General features: G+C 51.9%; 1 protein-coding gene across 5 annotated transcripts in view; it reads left to right on the top strand.

Moving 5' to 3' along the window:
* Positions 1-17222, top strand: part of LOC109438446 (ATP synthase F(0) complex subunit f, mitochondrial) — a 41454-nt gene that overhangs the window by 22353 nt on the left and 1879 nt on the right. The window contains exons 1-9 of one of the 5 annotated variants that reach the window (XM_074328535.2): positions 57-190; positions 2249-2747; positions 4806-4946; positions 9056-9274; positions 11114-11215; positions 13127-13810; positions 14479-14661; positions 14910-15026; positions 15723-15905. In XM_074328535.2, coding sequence (XP_074184636.2) covers positions 2271-2747; positions 4806-4946; positions 9056-9274; positions 11114-11215; positions 13127-13810; positions 14479-14661; positions 14910-15026; positions 15723-15905 — 2106 coding nt within the window. In that variant the 5' untranslated portion in view covers positions 57-190; positions 2249-2270. Of the gene's footprint in view, positions 1-38; positions 331-2248; positions 2748-4805; positions 4947-9055; positions 9275-11113; positions 11216-13126; positions 13811-14478; positions 14662-14909; positions 15027-15722; positions 15906-17222 lie in introns of those variants that run through there. The other 4 variants (XM_074328534.2, XM_019718317.3, XM_019718316.3 and 1 more) reach the window with 4 other exon arrangements.

The following is a 17222-nucleotide window of genomic DNA, read 5'->3' as shown; positions in this document are numbered from 1 at the left end:
GGGAGCGCCCAGAGCCCGCGCCAGCCTCTCGCCTGTTCAGACCGGACCAATCGAGCGCGGAGTACGGGCAGCTCCGCTAGGCACCTCCAGCCGCCAGCCAAACGCGCGCCTCGCCTCGCGGTCGAGAATAACATATAGGCGCAGGGAGTTCGCAACAGGGAGTTCGCAACGTAGACTGCGCCTGCGCGAGGTTTGGCTGGGCCTGTGCGCCTCGGAGAGGGTGGCGGGGAGGGAGAGTCAGAAGCACGGAGGGGCAGGTTGGGGACGCGGAGCCGGAGTGGGGCGACGCGGCGCGGACATCGGGGCCGTATTCACTGCGCTGGACTCGGAGTGAGTTCCTATTTGATCCTCACCGGAGCATGGAACCTGGGCGGGGACAGGCCAGAGGGGCAGCGAGTGTCACAGCCGGCGTTGAGCCCGGGGCGTCCCAAGAGGAAACCGAGATTCTAAAGATCAGTGTGGAGGGGTTGGGTTGGCCTGAGGCTCCAGGAGATGTCTGGGGAGGGGCTGGCCCCCCAAGGGAGAACAGAGGCAGCGTATCTCTAATTCAGTGGTTATTAGCCTAGGTAGATTAATGAACTTGGGTAGGAAAATTACACCTTTATTGTCTCTGTGAAATTGAGCATTTCCTTTCCCGACTAACGAATAGCGTTAGCAGTGCCCCAAACTCCAAGACGAAGTCGTGATTTCAAGTGGTGATGAGTGTAAATGATAGTTGGAGATAGAGTATGTGCAACTACTACAAGCTATCATTTCCACTCATTAATACTTTAACATGTTGATAGATAGGATCTTGTTTTAGTGTGTTGAAAAGAAGCATATATACCTAGTATAGCATTAAGTTTGTTTTTAAGACATCTGATACCTATCTCGATTTTTTTTTGTTATCCTATGTATTTCATTTAATGCATGTAAACACTTTATTTAATGTGGCTAATTGAAATTTTAAGATTACATATATGCTAGCATTGTTTCTCTTGGAGTCTTTCTATTGGAGTCGCAGGCCTCACCAGCCATGGAATGGTGAAGGCCCTCTGCACTAGTGTCTCTAGGGCGCTAGTCAAGAGAGGCTGTCCTTGACCTGGGCTCAAAGCCACCCCAGTTCCACCGCTGGCCAGCCTTGCCCACAGCACTGCTGCAGGGCCCCCAGCATGTCACTCCCTACTTGGGCCTCAGTTATTAGTCTGCCGTCACCTCTGAGGTCTTCCCAGTGGTGATCTGATATAACCAGACCTTCAAATATTTTCATAATGGTTATTCTGATACTTTTTATGAAAGAATTTTAAGTATACAAAGCAGGACCTCTGGCCTAGCACTGTCCAATAGTAATATAATGTGTCCACTATGTAATTTAAAATTTTTAAGTAGCCACATTAAATAAAGTAAAAAAATTGTGAAACTAATGTTAAATTTTCTTTAGCCCAGTGTATCCAAAATGTTATCATTTCAACATGTAAAATAATTGTGTGTTTTACATTGGTTTTGGTTTTTTGTGTGCAAAGTCTTTGTAATCTGATGTGTATTTTGTACTTACAGCATATCTCCAGATTAGCTGTATTCATGTGCTCAGCAGCCACATGTGGCCAGTGGCTACCATATTGGACAGCACAGCTCTAGCCCATTTGTCTACGACTTTTGCAGAAAAGAAGTGCTTGAGTTAGCTTTCCTGTGCAGAGGCCCAAAATGCCAACAATTTTTTTCCTAATAATAAATGATTAATAGCTGCAATTTTTTGAACACCTATTAACTGTCAGGCATTGTGTTAAAAACATCTCATTAGTCCTTATAATCTCGTGGTGAGGCAAGTGGGGTTATCCATACCTTGCTGCTGAAGAAATTGAGGCACAGGGATATCATGTAATAGGCATAGTCACACAGCTCTGGCTAGGACTCAAACTCAGCTCTGATTTCAGCACTGTGCTCTTTTATCATGGTTTGGTAATATCCATAGCTTATATCTGTTGAGTGCCTAATATGCCAGCACTGTGCTGCACACTGTATATCTGAGACCTCAGTCATTGCTACAGTGTTGTGTGGGTGACATTATAGTTAGCCCCAATTTACAGGCGAGGAGACTGAGACTAGAGCATTGAGTGCCTAGGGACTCATGGATGGTTGTTTGGCAGAACTGAAGTCAGAGCGTAGGCTTTCTAACCTCAGGGCTCATGCTTGTAACCACTTCTCTGTCTTTCTGCCTTTTTGGACTATGAACCTGAGTTAACTTCAATATTTTTCTGACCTGTGCCAGACCCTGGAGGTAAAAGCCAGAGATGGACCTTGTGAGACTCTCCCGGCTCTTTTCCAGCCCCCGCCCCATGGGACTGTCTGTCCTGCAATGCCTTGACCCTCTACGAGCCAGGTGGGCAGGAGCTAGGGGGTGGCCTGCTTGGCTGAGGGCCATGGGGCCGACTGGGCCAACATCAGCAGCCTTCAGCAGCTCGCCCTCTCAGTTGCCCCTCCGCCAGGGGAGCCAGAACATGCACAACCGCAGCTCTGACCTGAGCCAGCCCAGCCCCATGGCCAACCAGGAGGAAGAAGAGGAGGAGAGTTTTGGGACCCTTTCTGATAAATACTCTTCTCGGAGAATGTTCCGCAAATCAACGGCCGAGTTGTATAACCTACGGCTCAGGGAACAGAGTGTTAAAGAAGACGAAGAAAATGAACTGGATCCAAAATCATGGCAAGGCCGGAGAAACACCCCTTACTGGTACTTCTTTCAGTGCAAACGCCTGATCAAAGAAGGGAAGGTGAGGGAACTTTTGGATTCTGCTGCTCCTGGCTCCTCCATTGATGGTAGTCCAGTACTTTGTGAGGGGCCACCTTGCTTTCTCAATCTCTAAAGGTTGGGATGCTCACGGCTCTCCTCTCCTCTGTCTTTCCTCACCTGGGTGCTGTACCAGGTGACCCGCCAGCCTCCTGGCTTTCAGTGCCCACTCCTCACTGCAGCTCTTGTATTCGTATCTCCAGCTTGGACTTCCCGGGGACTCCCGATCTGTGAATCCAGTTACCTCCTCACCATCTCCCTTACACTTACCCACATGGACCTGAAATTTTTGTTGCCAACCTTATTTTCCCTACACTTTCTTCATCTCACTAATTGGCAACCCCATTATTCCATCTGCCCAGGCCAAATGCTTTCAGGTCATTCCTAACTCTTCTCTTTCTCTCATCAACTTCAAAATGTCAGTCCTAACACTTCTCACAATCCCATGCCTGAATGCCCCCCCAGGCTTAGCCTGCTCCTTGCCCTCACAGCTGTTACCCTGGTTACTGGGCTCCCCACTGCTCTTGCCACCTTCTGCCTTGATGTCAGCTTACAGCATAGAACTTTCCAGTTAAAGCAGAAAGCAGATAGCATTAACTCTTCTCCAAAATTTCCAGTGTAGTCAGTGACATTGAAGGTGTTCACTTTATTAAGTATTGATAATGACATTCGTTTGTTTAAAATTCTCTTAGAGGTACATGTTGAAGATTTTATGAATGAAATGATGTCTGGAATTTGCTTTAAAAAATTCTGTTTGGAGGAGAAGTGCAGGGTATAGATGAAACAAGACTGGCTAAATATTAATAATCACTGTAGTTAGCTCTTCTCTCCACTTTTGTGTATATTTGAAATTTTCCATAATGAAAAGTTGAGAAATAAACAAAGAGAAGCCAGAGTCCTCACAATGGCTTACGAAGCCAGCAAGGTCTGCTACCACCACTCTTCACCCCTTGCTGGCCTCATCCCCCCATGTACTCTGCTGCAGCCACCCCCATCTCTTCTCTGCTCCTCCAACTCCCAGGCATCCTCCTGCCTCAGGGCCTTTGCTCTGGCCGTACCATCAGATAGCAAGGGGGCTTCTTCCCTCACCTCCTTCAGATCTTTGGTCACCCGTCACCCTGTAGATGAGGCCCTGCTTGGCTGTCATATCTAAAACTGAATCTCCTATATCCTTCTGGCACTTACTGCTTCATTTTTGTTCATAGCACATTTCACATGCTATATATTTTTCTTGGTCATCTCATTTGATGTCTGTCTTTCTGTACCAGAGGATAAGCTCTTTGAGGGAGCACCATCTTGATCTCAGCTATAGCCTCAGCAGATAGATCTTGCCTGGCACATAGTAGGACTCAGTAACTACTGGTTGAATGCATGGATGAAAAAAAAACAAAGGAGTGAAGCAGGGATTTGAAGGGGGATGGTTTAGGGGTGGGGATGGGGCAAAGACAGCCGTGGGCCAAGGGTGTTTGCAGTTGGAGGAAGCTAGTCGCCCAGAGCTGCCATCCTACAGCATCTCAAGAGGCTGTTGCTGTGAATGGCCCCCTGGTATTGAGCCTGCTCACCAACCACACTGCCCAGAACCCAGCCTCCCGTCCAGCTCACACCCAGGGGACAGGCCTATGGATGGGGTCATCAAGGGAAGCACGGGTCCTGAGATTCACAGAACTAACATTTTCTGAGGACCTACTGAGTGCCAGGCCTGGCTTCACAATAGGCCCACAGAGAGGCAAAGACTTCTTTGGCCCTTGCCCTCAAAGAGTTCACCGTCGGGCTGGAGGGAAGGTAGCCCACAGCAGTGGAGTTGAGAGTTCCCATAGATGGTGGGAAACGAGTGGGCTTTCCTTCCTGGCTACTGCAAAGCTCCTTGCTGTAGCACAGGGACCAGGAGGCCAGTGGCACAGGCCCCGGGTGTGTATGTGGCTCCTGGGCAGGCCTGGTCTTGGGCTGAGGGGGGATCTGTCAGTCTCAGCCTCCCTCCCTCTGTTGAGGGTCTCTGAGGCCACCCTGAGCCCCCTCCCTTGTTTCCTCCTTCCTCCCCCAGCTAGCCGAGGCCCTGGACCTGTTTGAGAGGCAGATGCTGAAGGAGGAGCGACTCCAGCCCCTTGAGTGCAACTACACGGTGCTGATTGGGGGCTGCGGGCGGGCCGGCTACCTGAAGAAGGCATTCAAGCTCTACAACGATGTGAGTGGGGGGCAGGGGGTGGCAGGGACAAGGCTCCAAAAAGCATGGGTTTGGGGGTCAGAAAGAGCTGGATGCAGATCACAAATGTGTCACCTGCTAGTGCATGACCCTGGGCAGATGGTTTAACCTCCCTAGCCTCAGTTTCATCATCTGTAAAATGGAGATGGCACGTGAAGTCCTCCAGCATCTGCCTGGACCATGGCAGGCCCCACCCGTCCCCTTCTTTTTCTCCTGCTATTCCCACTTTGTTTGTGTTCCTTTTTTCTCATCCCTATCCTCACCCCCCCACACCTGCTCCTTTCTTCCAAAGCTGGTCCTTTGAAAAAGGGCTCTGATTTCTCTTGGAAAGTGGTGTTGCTTTACATTCACCCACCTCTGGGGTATGGTGTATTTGTTATTCTCAGAGCCAGGAAGCTGTTTCCTTTGTGAGTTGGGAAAGAGCTGAATTCTAGCACAAGTGATCCCATCTTCTCCTGTGGCCTGAAACTGGGACATCCTTTACTCCAACAAAAATTCTTGGGAGCCCTAGTCTTGTCATTTGGGATATTCCTACTCCAGGCCTGATAATCTCTAGCTGGAAGCAGGGGGAAGAATTGTGTTTACAAATGATAAAGTAACACATGCTTTAAAAGAGCTAATTAAATATCATGGCATAGAAAAACAAGAGTCTGCCCTGATCACCTAGCCAGCAGAAACACATTTTAGGTGCTAAGTGAAAGGGGGAGGGGCATTTCTTGTGGCTCTTGGTTAAGAGTCCTTAGCAGCACTTCCTTACCTTTGGAGATCCTTAAGAGACTTCCTACACACTGGGCCACTCTATTTAACCTTAGTTATTCTCCATTTGCTGCTTCCCCCCACCCCCCAACAAACCTTATTTTGGAATAGTTTTTAGATTTGTAGAAAAGTTATAAAGATAGTGTAGAAAGTTCACAAATGCCCCATCCCCCTTCTCCTATGTCAGCATTTTATGTCACGATGGTACATTTGTCAAAAGTTAAGAAACCACCATTAGTTCATTATTGTTAACTAAACTTCAGACTGTATTTGGATTTCACCAGTTTTTCCATTGATACCCTCTTTGTATTCCTGTATATCTGATCCGGATTCCCTTACTGGCTCCTCCAATCTGTCACATTTTCTGAGGTTCCTTATTTTTTATGACCTTGACAGTTTTGACGAGTACTTGTCAGGGATTTTGTAGAATGCCCCTTATTTGAGAATTTATACTTTTTCATGATGAGACTGGAGTTACGGGTGTGGGGAAAGAGTATCACAGAGCTGAAGTGCCCTCCTTGTACAAGGGGTTCGCAACACATCAGCATGACCTAGCACAGGTAACATTTATCTTGGTCACTTGGTTAAGTGGTGTTTGCCAGGTTTCTCACCGTGAAGGTGCTGTTTTCCCCTTTCCAGCCTCTGTTCTGTGGGTGTCCTTTGCAGCACTTATTACAGTTGTTGGTTACCTATATCTCTGCTGTGTGCCTCCCCCTCTAGATGTGTCTGTCCTGGTAGCCACTGGTGGCCAGTGCCTGGCTTGTAGTGCGTCCTTAGTACACATCTGTTGAACGTGTGAATACATTCGAAGTCGGAATCACCATCTTCACTTTTCAGATAAGGAAACTTGCCTGAAAGTTTCCGGAGAGATGCTGCATTGCCTTGTCCAGAGTTACTGGTAGAGTTGGGGGCTGAGCCCAAAAGGGCCTGACTGACTCCAAGAGAAGGGCTCTTCACATCCCTCCTCAGCAGCTTGTTGCCTGCCCTGGGTCAGGTGGCCCTTCTCTGGGAAACACTGAGTGCTCGGCTTTACCAGGAGCTCCATTACCCAGAGGGCTTGATAAGCACAGAGTCGGCTGCAGCCTGGGGTCTGTGACTCCACGGGGTGGGGGGACCTGAGATGTGTTGCAGTAGCATGCATGTGGCTGCTGCTGGTCTGGGGGCACTCTCCTACCTGACCTTGCAACAACTTTTCAAGGTGACAGTATCATCCCTATTTTTTCAATGAGGAGCTAACTTGCCGGTGACCCTTCAGTTAGTAAACATTGGAGCTGGGCTTTGATTGGCCCCACCCAGCTCTTTCCCAGACCAGATTCGCCCCAGGTCTCCTTAACAGTCAGGGCGACCTGGTGGCCAGATGTGGGAGCATTGGGAGGACTCTGCTTCAAGCACCTCAGGCCCTGGGGGCTGATGAGTGCCATGGGGATGATGGTTTCTTTCTTTTCTTCTCTTTTTTTTAATTAAAGTTTATTGGGGGTGACAATGGTTAGTAAAGTTACATAGGTTTCAGGTATACAATTCTATATATCACATCATCTATATATCACATTGTTCACCACACAGAGTCAGTTCTCTTTCCGTTACCATATATTGGATCCACTTTACCCTCATCTCCCACCCCCCTGCCCCCTTACCCTCTGGTAACCACTAAACTATTGTCTGTGTCTATGAGTTTTTGTTTCTTCATTTGTTTCTCTTGTTCTTTTGTTGCTTTCAGTTTTATATCCCACGTATTTTGGTTCTCGACTTTTTCTGTCTGATTTATTTCACTTAGCATAATAATCTCAAGATCTATTCATGTTGTCACAAATGGCACTATTTCATTTTTTCTTATGGCAGAATAGTATTCCATTGTGTATATATACCACATCTTCTTTATCCAATCATCTATTGAAGGACACTTTGGTTGTTTCCATATTTTGGCCGCTGTGTATAAAGCTGCAGTGAACATTGGAGCACATATATCTTAACGGATATTTTCAGATTTTTGGGGTAGATACCCAGGAGAGGGATTGCTGGGTCATATGGTAATGCTATTCTTAATTTTTTGAGGAACCTCCACATTGCCTTCCATAGTGGCTGAACCAACAGTGTATGAGGGTTCGTTTTTCTCCACAGCCTCTCCAACACTTGTTATTATTTGTCTTGTTGATGACAGCCATTCTGACTGGGGTGAGGTGATATCTCATTGTGGTTTTTATTTGCATTTCTCTGATGATTAGTGATGTTGAGCATCTTTTCGCATGTCTATTGCCCATCTGTATGTTCTCTTGGGAGAAATCAGGTCCTCTGCCCATTTTTTAATTGGATTATTTGTTTTTTTTGTTGTTGAATTATATGAGTTCCTTCTATATTTTGGATATTAGCCCGGGAAGCGTTGTTTTGAAAATCTTTTCCCATTCGGTTGGTTGCCTATTTTGTCGATGGTTTCTTTTGTTGTGCAGAGGCTTTTAACTTTGATATAGTCCCATTCGTTTATTTTAGTTTTTACTTCCCTTGCCTTTGAAGTCAAATTCATAAAATCCTCTTTGAACCCAAGGTCCATAAGTTTAGTACGTATGTTTTCTTCTATGTAGTTTATTGTTTCAGGTCTTATACTTAGGTATTTTATCCATTTTGAATTAATTCTGGTACATGGTGACAGATAGCAGTCCAGTTTCGTTCTTTTGCACATGGCTATCCAGTTCTCCCATCACCATGTATTGAAGAGGCTGTCTTTCTTCCATTGTATGTTTTTGGCTCCTTTGTTGAAAATTATCTGTCCATATTTATGTTTATTCCTGGGTTTTCATTTCTATTCCATTTGTCTGTGTGTCTGTTTTTCTGCCAATACCATCCTGTTTTGATTATTGTTGTTCTGTATTATAAGCTGAAATCAGGGAGTGTGATACCTCCAGCATTATTCTTTTTTCTTAGGATTGCTTTGGTTATTCGGGGGTCTTTTGTGATTATCTGATAACTTTTTGTTCTATTTCTTTAAAAAATGCCATTAGGATTTTGATGGGGATTGCATTAATCTGTATATTGCTTTGGGTAATATGGCCATTTCAAGTATGTTGAGTCTTCTAATCCATGAACATGGAATGCCTTTCCAGGATAGTTTCTTGTTTGGTGCATCTGGGGTGCAGGGTCAGTTTTCAGAGTCCCTCTGCCTGAGTCAGGTTTGGAAAACCAAGCTCTGATGTGTCACTCAGCTCTGCGTCAGTGCAGGCCCCAATTCCAGGCCTGTGTAATGCAATGTGACGGAATCCTCTCTAGCTTCCTCTTGGGATATCTGTCACCTGTGTGTCCAGCTGATCCTGGAGCCACCTCCAAGTTTCTCCCCATCTCCACAGATGAAAAAGCGGGACCTGGAGCCCTCAGATGCCACCTATACAGCCCTGTTCAATGTCTGCGCTGAGTCCCCCTGGAAGGACTCAGCCCTACAGAGTGCCCTGAAGCTACGGCAGCAGCTCCAGGCCAGAAACTTCCAACTCAACTTGAAAACCTACCATGCCCTGCTGAAGATGACGGCTATGTGTGCAGACCTCAGGATGTGCTTCGATGTGCTCAAGGTGGGGACGCCCTCCCTTCCTGCCTCCCACTCGGGACCTGTGCTGTGTAGCGATGTGAGGCTGTGGCCATGTGTGCCCCTCACGCAGGAAGGTTCAGGGTCCAGTGAGATGGCCTGGAGCTGGGCCCTGGGGTTCACAGAGGAATCCGATGAGATTGCTCTCAGAGGCTCCCAGCCCCACGGGGGTGGTGGGTTTTGTGCGCTGCTGTGTGCTGTGTCCTGCTGTGTGAGACTCGGTGGTGTCACGAGGAGGGCGGCCTCATGGTGCTAAAGATGAGTCGGTGCTCAGCAGGGAGGGCCTCCTGCTTCAAAGGAACAGCAGGAACAAAAGCCCCAGTGTCCAGGGAGCTGTGGATTCTGACCGGTCCTTGTGTTGGGTTTGAGGGAAGCAGGCGAGTGGAAGTATGGGAGCACAGCAGAGACCTGTGTGCGTAGAGCTTTGGCCTGTATCCTCTCCTACTCCTCAGCGGCCTCGTAAGAAGGGTTTTTATCCCGTTTACGGAGGTGACCAGGAGGGGGTTTGAGAAGGGCGGACCAAGAGCAGGGTGGTGGTTCTGCTTTCTCGGGTTGCAAGGATGTAAGACATGGAGTTAACACCGAAATGAAGGCTTGTAGGAAGCAGGGAAGGCTCTAGGTCCCCACAACTGAACCTCAGGAGAAGCAGGGTAGTGTCAAGGCTCAGCAAGGCCCTGGGCAGCCTTGTCGTCGTACTCTCCCCTCAGGCATGTCACACTCTTTATTCTTAGTGTTACCCAGAGACGTGGCTGCTTGCTGTCTCCCTCAGTACGTCACTGACAGACGCTTTTCCTCACTGCACATAGCAAGGTCCCTCCTGCCCATCCCAAGAGAGAGGACCTGATGGGCTGTCCGGCAGCTCGCGGTGCAGGGCGGCCTGTGGCCAGTCCCTGGGTTGGCTGCCTTGAGTGGCCTGCCCTGCTCGAAAGGCAGGATCATGGTCTCGAGCCTGGAGACCTTCCTGTGAGGGACGCATCCCTCCAGAGGGTGCTGTGCGCGAGGCCAGTACCGTAAGCTTCCGGAAGTGTGGCTGACAGGCCTCTGGCCTGACCTGTCCAGAGATGTCAGATTTGTGTTTTAGACAGGTCACTCTGCCTGGTGAGGGAGAGGGATCAGATAAGATACTAGCTGTGATGATGCAGGAGAGAGAACACAGACTAAAACTTCACTGAGGTGGAAGGGTCGGCAACGGGGAGGCGGGGGAATGGCAGTGGTGGGGTGGGAGCACCCATGCTGACAAGGGGCAGAGGAGAATGGGCTTGAGGAAGAGACCCTGAAGTGCTGAGAGGGGGCAGGAGTGTCTCAAGTAGGCAATGGCCAACCCCGACGGGCCCAAGAGAAGCCAGTAGTAACTAGTGCCCTGAGCACTTGCTGTGTGCAGGCACCACACCACCTCGTGTGGTCGGTCCCAAGATGCTCCAGGACAAATCCTGCCACAGATGAGGAAACTGAGACTGGGGAGTCTTGCCTGCACTCCTGCAGCTGGCCAGTGGTGAAGCTGGGACTTGAATCCAGCTCTGCAATTCCAAAGCCTTGAGTCCAGGTGCTAAAAGTGACCACTGGGGTGGTCTTTGCAGAGGGTTGCACAGAAATGATAGGAGCAGCTGGAAGAGAGGGCTGGGAAAGGGGAGGAGGAAATGCAGGCAGCAGTGGGACAACTCCGCTCAGGAGCTGGTTCTGAGCTGGCCCCAGAGCCCGGGTCAGGGCCCTCCTAGACACGCAGATGTGGGCCTGCCCCAGGAGTGTCTGTCATGAGTCAGACCCTTCGGGCGGGGCTGGGCTCTGCTGCAGGTTCCCAACAGGACCACCTCATTCCCTCCCCCAGGAAATGGTTCATAAAGGACATGCGGTCACAGAGGAGACCTTCAGTTTCCTGCTCATGGGCTGCATCCAGGACAAGAAGACAGGTTTTCGATATGCCCTGCAGGTATGTCCCTTCTGGCTCTGCCTGCCTGCCTCTCCTGCTGCCCCGCTTCTCCCGTATGCCCGTGTGGGGTGCACATGATGTCCGTGTATGCATGTCTTGAGCTCCTCCCCCTGCCCTGGGCTGGGTGTTTTATATTGGTGATCTTTTGGCTTTTGCAGAGCATAGTGCTCCCCCCACCCCTGACCAGCCTCGTTTTACAGCCGACAGGGAGAGCAGGCCCTCAGAGGAGGTGGCGGCATGGCCGCCCTGAGAGGGAGGGTGCAGCCAGCCCATGCTCTTCTACTCTGCTTGGCGGCCTTTGTGCAGCCAGCCCGCATTTACTAAGCTACGGTTCCTGCATGCCGCCGGCAGCACACCTACCTGGGGTGCTCGCTCAACCATCCTCTATCGGCCCCCAGCTCAGCATCTCTGTAGGGAACCCCAGGAGTTGCATGTAATCCTGGGAGAGTATCACGGACATCAGAGTTGAGACATGCTGCTCTAATCCCACCTCAGACCCCCAGAGAGAACCAACCCCCTCATCAAGTGGGGTACAGTACTAGTGGTGGTGGGTGCTCTCCTGCTTGTCAGCCACAGCTCACCTAGAGCCCTCCAGCTTCAGGGGGTGGCACAGAGCAGCAGCCGCAGCCTTACCTGGGATGTACCAGAAAGGCAGGGTCTCAGACCCCGCCTCCCCACTGCGTCCACATCAGGATTTCAGCGGGATCCACAGGTGGTTGGTCTGCACAGAGTTCAAGCCCCAGTGATCTGGGACAGCCCTGGACCAAACGCTTGCCTCCCCTCTGCAGACTCCCTGGAAGCAGGGGCCGCCGGCCATTCCCTGGCCATCAGCAAGCTTCTTTATAGTGCAAACCAGCCGAGACCTAATTCTTTCCTCTCCTTGGTCTAGATCTGTTCTAGTTATAAAAGGTCTGTAAGACTAGCAGCCGTGCACAGTGTCATGCACTTACTAAACTTCCTGAGCTAGGCACCATTAGCCCTGCTTTACAGAGAAGAAAACTGAGGCTCCCAGAGGCTACGTAACTTACCTAAGTTCCCAGTCACTAAGCGGCAGAGCTGGGATTTGAACCAAGGTCCGACTGGCTCTAGAGTCAGAATCCCTGCCACCCTGGGATAGCATGTGTATCTCTGCAAAAACTCAGTTCGTCACCTGTGAAGGTGCCTGCCAAGACCCTAGCCCTCCTCAAGACCCTGTCTGGTGGACAGCCACCCTCTTGCCAGGTATGCCCACCTGGGCCTGACCTGCCCCCACCTCACCTGCACACTGGTCCCTGAGGGCAGGAAGTCAGATGCGCGCTCTGGGCCCACTGAATGTGGCCTCCCGTTGAGTCTGGAGACAGAGGAGCAAGCGAGACCTTGAACCCCTGTGGCGCTGTCTTGGTCACCCAGGCATGATCAGAGCAGCCCTTTTTGGAGAACACAGAACACTGTGCTGTGGGGATGAAAATGGTCTCATCTCAGAGCAAACAGGGCTAAGCCCACAGCTAGTGAGGCTCTCTGCCTGGCGCAGTCTTCCTCTGCCCTCTGCTCCCGAGGACGTCTGAGAAGGCTGCATGGGGCAGAGCACACAGTCTGCACTCAGGACGTGCAGCTGAATCCAATCCCTAAGTTGTCTTAGACTCTTCCAGAACCTAGCCTCCTGGCTGTCCATCCCCAGGGAAGTACCAAAGTGGGCAGAGATCCAGGACCCAGTTTTAGGGTGACCTAAAGGGAGGAAAGGAGTGGCACCCCCATGAAATCTCCCAGAGAGTTCCCAGACACTTCAGATTCTTAGTTGCCCAGGGCCTGGTGTGAGGTCAGATGCTCTCCGCGTTTGTCCCTCGCCCTTGGTGTTTGCTGGCTGTTTGCTGAGCCCGGTACCTGCTCCCTCCGGAGACGGAGCACAGAGCTGAGGCTGTCTCTCCCTGGCAGGTGTGGAGGCAGATGCTGAGTTTAGGGCTCCAACCAAGCCGGCACATCTACAACCTGCTGTTGGGGGCAGCTCGGGACTGTGGCCTGGGGGACCCAGACGTGGCCTCCATGCTGCTCCTGAGGCCCCGGGAGGAAATGGTGTTGCTCCAGCCCCCGGAAGGCAGGCGGCGGGCAAGGAGGGCAGCCCGGGCCGGGATGATTGACGGCGTGTCAGCCAGTCTGCATGTGGAGACTCTGGAGAAGCAGCTGTTTCTGGAACCTTCTCAGGCACTTGAAAGGCCTCAAGAGCCTCGGGAGGCCAGCGTCTCCAGCGAGGCCCAGCCTGAAGTGGAAACCAAGGTGGACCCTCCTGACACGGCCCTTGCCTCCTGGGGGCTGGAGGCCAACTTACTGACCTTGGGGGCCGTCCCCCCGGCTGTGGTCTCCTTTGGAACTGTGACCACCCCAGCTGACAGGCTGGCCTTGATGGGGGGCCTGGAGGGCTTCCTGGGCAAGATGGCAGAGCACGGGCTTCGGCCTGACATCAAAACCCTCACGTTGCTGGCCGAGGTGGTGGAGCCGGGGAGCCCTGCAGAGTCCTCGCTGCTGACTGTCCTGGACTCACACCAGGTGGAGGCTGACGTGACGTTCTTCAACACTCTGATGAGGAAGAAGAGCAAGCTGGGCGATCTGGAGGGGGCGAAGGTGAGGGGTGTGGAGGCAGGCACCGGTCTCTGGGCTGGGCCCCCCTTCTCTGCTCTGACCAGTCCGACTGCCGGACCTGGCTCCCTGCCAGGTGTCGTCCATTCCTGCCGTTGGGCAGACTGTCCCGAGCCCGTTCCGGGCTCTGCTGAGAAACTGGGAACTGAGTGATGAACCAGCCAGCTGCACTCCCTGCCCTCCTCAAGGAGCGCACCGATGGGTGGGAGGCAGACACCAAACACATTCGCCCACTGATAAGGGAAGGGGGCCGTGGTGGCCTGAGGCTGGTGGCTCCTGCGTGTCCCTACGCTTCAGTCTCTCTGACATCGCACTTTGTGCTAGACAGTGTTCTAAGAGCTTCCCCTCCATTTCTTCCTTTCCTGACCACCCCAGGAGGCACGCTGGTATCTGGCTTTCCCTGTTTCACATGTGGGGACGCCGGGGTTCTCACAGGATTTTGTTCATTCATACGACATGTGTCTATGTGGTGTCTTTTTTGCCAGGGCACTGACCTGGGCACTTGTGAGCATCAAATACGACAAAGACATAGCCTCTGCGTTCAGGCGCACAGCGCAGAGGGTACCTTTCCCTACATAAGCTAAATGTGATGGGGCCCTCCCTGACCCAGCCAGGCTGACAGGTGTCCTGTTCTCTCCCTCGCCCCTGCTCAGGCCTCTCAGCCAGCACTTCCCACACTGTTGGTGTTGTCTGCCACCCGGGACCGTGGGACCGTGAGCCCTCGAGGCCCCTGCTGTTCCAGGAACACTGAAGGCCCAAGTGTGGGGATGGATGGCAAACAGAGGAGCAGGAATATTAAGGGCATTCCGGGAGAAGGGACAGCATGTTGGAGACAGGCAAGCTAGGAGCCAGGTTGGATGTGGAGCGCAGCTAAACTTGGGGGGGCTGGGCTCTGAGAAGTGGCTGGACAGGAGCCTGGGCCTTTGGATGCCCGGCTGAGGCCAGCAGGGGGCGCCTGAGGCCTGGGAGCAGAGCTGTGCCATGCCCCTGGAGTCTCCAGCATTCATCCCCTCGCTTTGACAGAGAAGGCTCTAGCCAGGGCTGGTGGGTTACAGCTTACTGGGTGCCATGTTTGTCCCCACAGGCGCTGCTGCCAGTCCTGGCAAAGAGGGGAATTGTCCCCAACCTGCAGACATTCTGTAATTTGGCCATTGCGTGTCACAGACCAGGGGACGGTCTGCAGCTGCTGGCAGACATGAAGGTGAGTGGGCCCAGGCCTGGGTAGGACCTGTGGTGCTGAGGGGCACTCGGGCGGTGCTTAGGAAGAAAGCTGAGTGGGGGAAGGAGTGGGGGCCCTCCCAAATCCCCCAGGTCTCTGTACCCAGACAGGATAACTGTGGGAGGGGGGCAAGGGGCAGGGGGATTGTACTACCTTCAAGTGTAGAATGATCATTGGCCCAATTTGGGAGAAAGGACCTGGTGAGCTGCTGCAGGAATGGGCGTGCAGAGCAAGGATGTTACAGTCTTGAAGATGGCAGTGGGTGAGAGTGAGGCGTGGGGACAGGTCTGGGCCCCAACACTGGAGGGATAGAGGGTAGACTGGAGCAGGAATGTATCAGAATTGTTGGGGGGCAGGGGTGCTGTAAATCCACAGCCAAGAGCTGGGGAAGAGGTCTCCTGCCCGTGGTTTACTGCCTGAGTCTGTTAATCTCTGAGAGCAGCATTCTTCTCTCTCAGTTCTCAGGGCTGAGAGGGGAAGGGACTTAGCCGTGTGGGGTGGATCTGCAGAGCGGGCATGCGTGCTTTCCTTTTGTTGCTCCGAGGTTCTGCCCTTCTTGTCCCTGGTCGCTGGTCTGCAGAGCAGACCTGACGGGCAGAGTAACTCCCCAAGCCAGACATGCCGCAGTGGCTTAGCCGCAAGGGTCGCTGTCATCTCGCTGATTGTGTGATGTTCCAGAAATCCCAGATGGTCCCCAACACCCACATCTACAGCACTCTCATCAACGCGGCTCTCAAGAAGCTGGACTACACCTATCTCATCAGTATCCTGAAGGACATGAGGCAGAACCGAGTCCCGGTGAATGAAGTGGTCATCCGCCAACTGGAGTTTGCCGCCCAGTACCCACCCACCTATGACCGGGTATGTGCACCGAGCTCTAATGGGCCCATGGTCTCCTTAACCAATGCCATCCTCACCCCGGTTCTGGCCTTCTGGGGTTGGTATGCCCTTGCTTTAAACTGTCAGTGGCTTCCCTTAGGAGCAATGACAAACTCCTTGGACCCGGTCCCTGTGGCTCCTTCATGTCAGGCCACTCTTCCTTTTGTTTACTCTTCAGTCCCACAAAACTTTCATCCTTTCTAGATAACACCAGCCAGTTTCCTGCCTTAGGCTTTTTGTTTTCTGTATCCCCCTGCTTTTCACACAACTGGCTCCTTCTCATCCAGGAGGTCTCAGCTAAATGGCTTTCTCAGAGATGCCCTGCGGGCTGCCTCCCTTCCCTTGTCACCATGCTTTACAGCCTGTGATTACATGTGCACACACGTGACTCTTGCTCCTAGAGGCGGAGACGGTCTGCCTTGCTCACCTGGATCCCTGGTGCCTGCCCATTACCTGATAACCAGTAGAGACTGTTGTCAAGTGAATGGGGGTGACACTAGGGCAGTGACACATTGCTCTGCAATGGCCACTTCTCTCCTTGCTGCTCTGTGGCTGTCAGGCTCTGGGGGTTGTTTTTAGGTCCACTGAGTCAGATCCTGTGCTGATCAACTCCAGAGCAGCTGTGGCCTGGAGGAGCATGAGCCCGATGGGGAGGGAGCTAAGTTGGCAAGGACACGCCGAGCCGTGGGGACATGGGGTCAGGGACAACTGTGCAGCTGATGCTTGAGGAAGGCTTAGTAAGAATTAGCCAGCCGTGGAGAGTATGCCAGGCAGAGGGCACAGCTGGGCACTTAGGCTTGTCTTACTGACTCTTAAGGGTTCTTTATGTATTCTGGATACTAGTCTTTTGTTGGTTGTGTATGACAAAAATCGAGTTAGCCGACTGTCTCTTCCCTGTGTGGTATAGGGCCCACTAAGGTCTTCTCAGGTTCAGGCAGCAGTCACCAGACTACCACTGGCCTTAGAGCTTATTGTATTCCAATCATATTCATACTCCCTTATGGTGGTGGACGGATTTCTGATAGTCAGGTGTCGTGCGAGGCGGCCTGCGGGGTCTCTGGTCCCGCTCCCCATATAAGAACACAGGACATGGTGAGGCCAAAAAGGAACACCCACGGAGCCATAGATAGGGGAGTTATACCACTGTAGTCTCGCTGGCGGCTGCGTTGGAGACACAGGAGGCAGGAGCCACACTATCTGCAACCTGCCGTCCACTTCTCTCTGCCAACCAACCTCACTTGCTAACTGCAATCCGCTCTTGCTAGCTCAGCCACCATCCTCTTGCTAGCCCCCATTTTT

The sequence above is a fragment of the Rhinolophus sinicus genome, chromosome 3, assembly GCF_057876585.1.
Source record: "Rhinolophus sinicus isolate RSI-liver-muscle chromosome 3, RSI-T2T, whole genome shotgun sequence".
In the NCBI taxonomy this organism is placed as follows: domain Eukaryota; kingdom Metazoa; phylum Chordata; class Mammalia; order Chiroptera; family Rhinolophidae; genus Rhinolophus; species Rhinolophus sinicus.
This window is presented reverse-complemented; position numbering and strand designations above follow the sequence as displayed.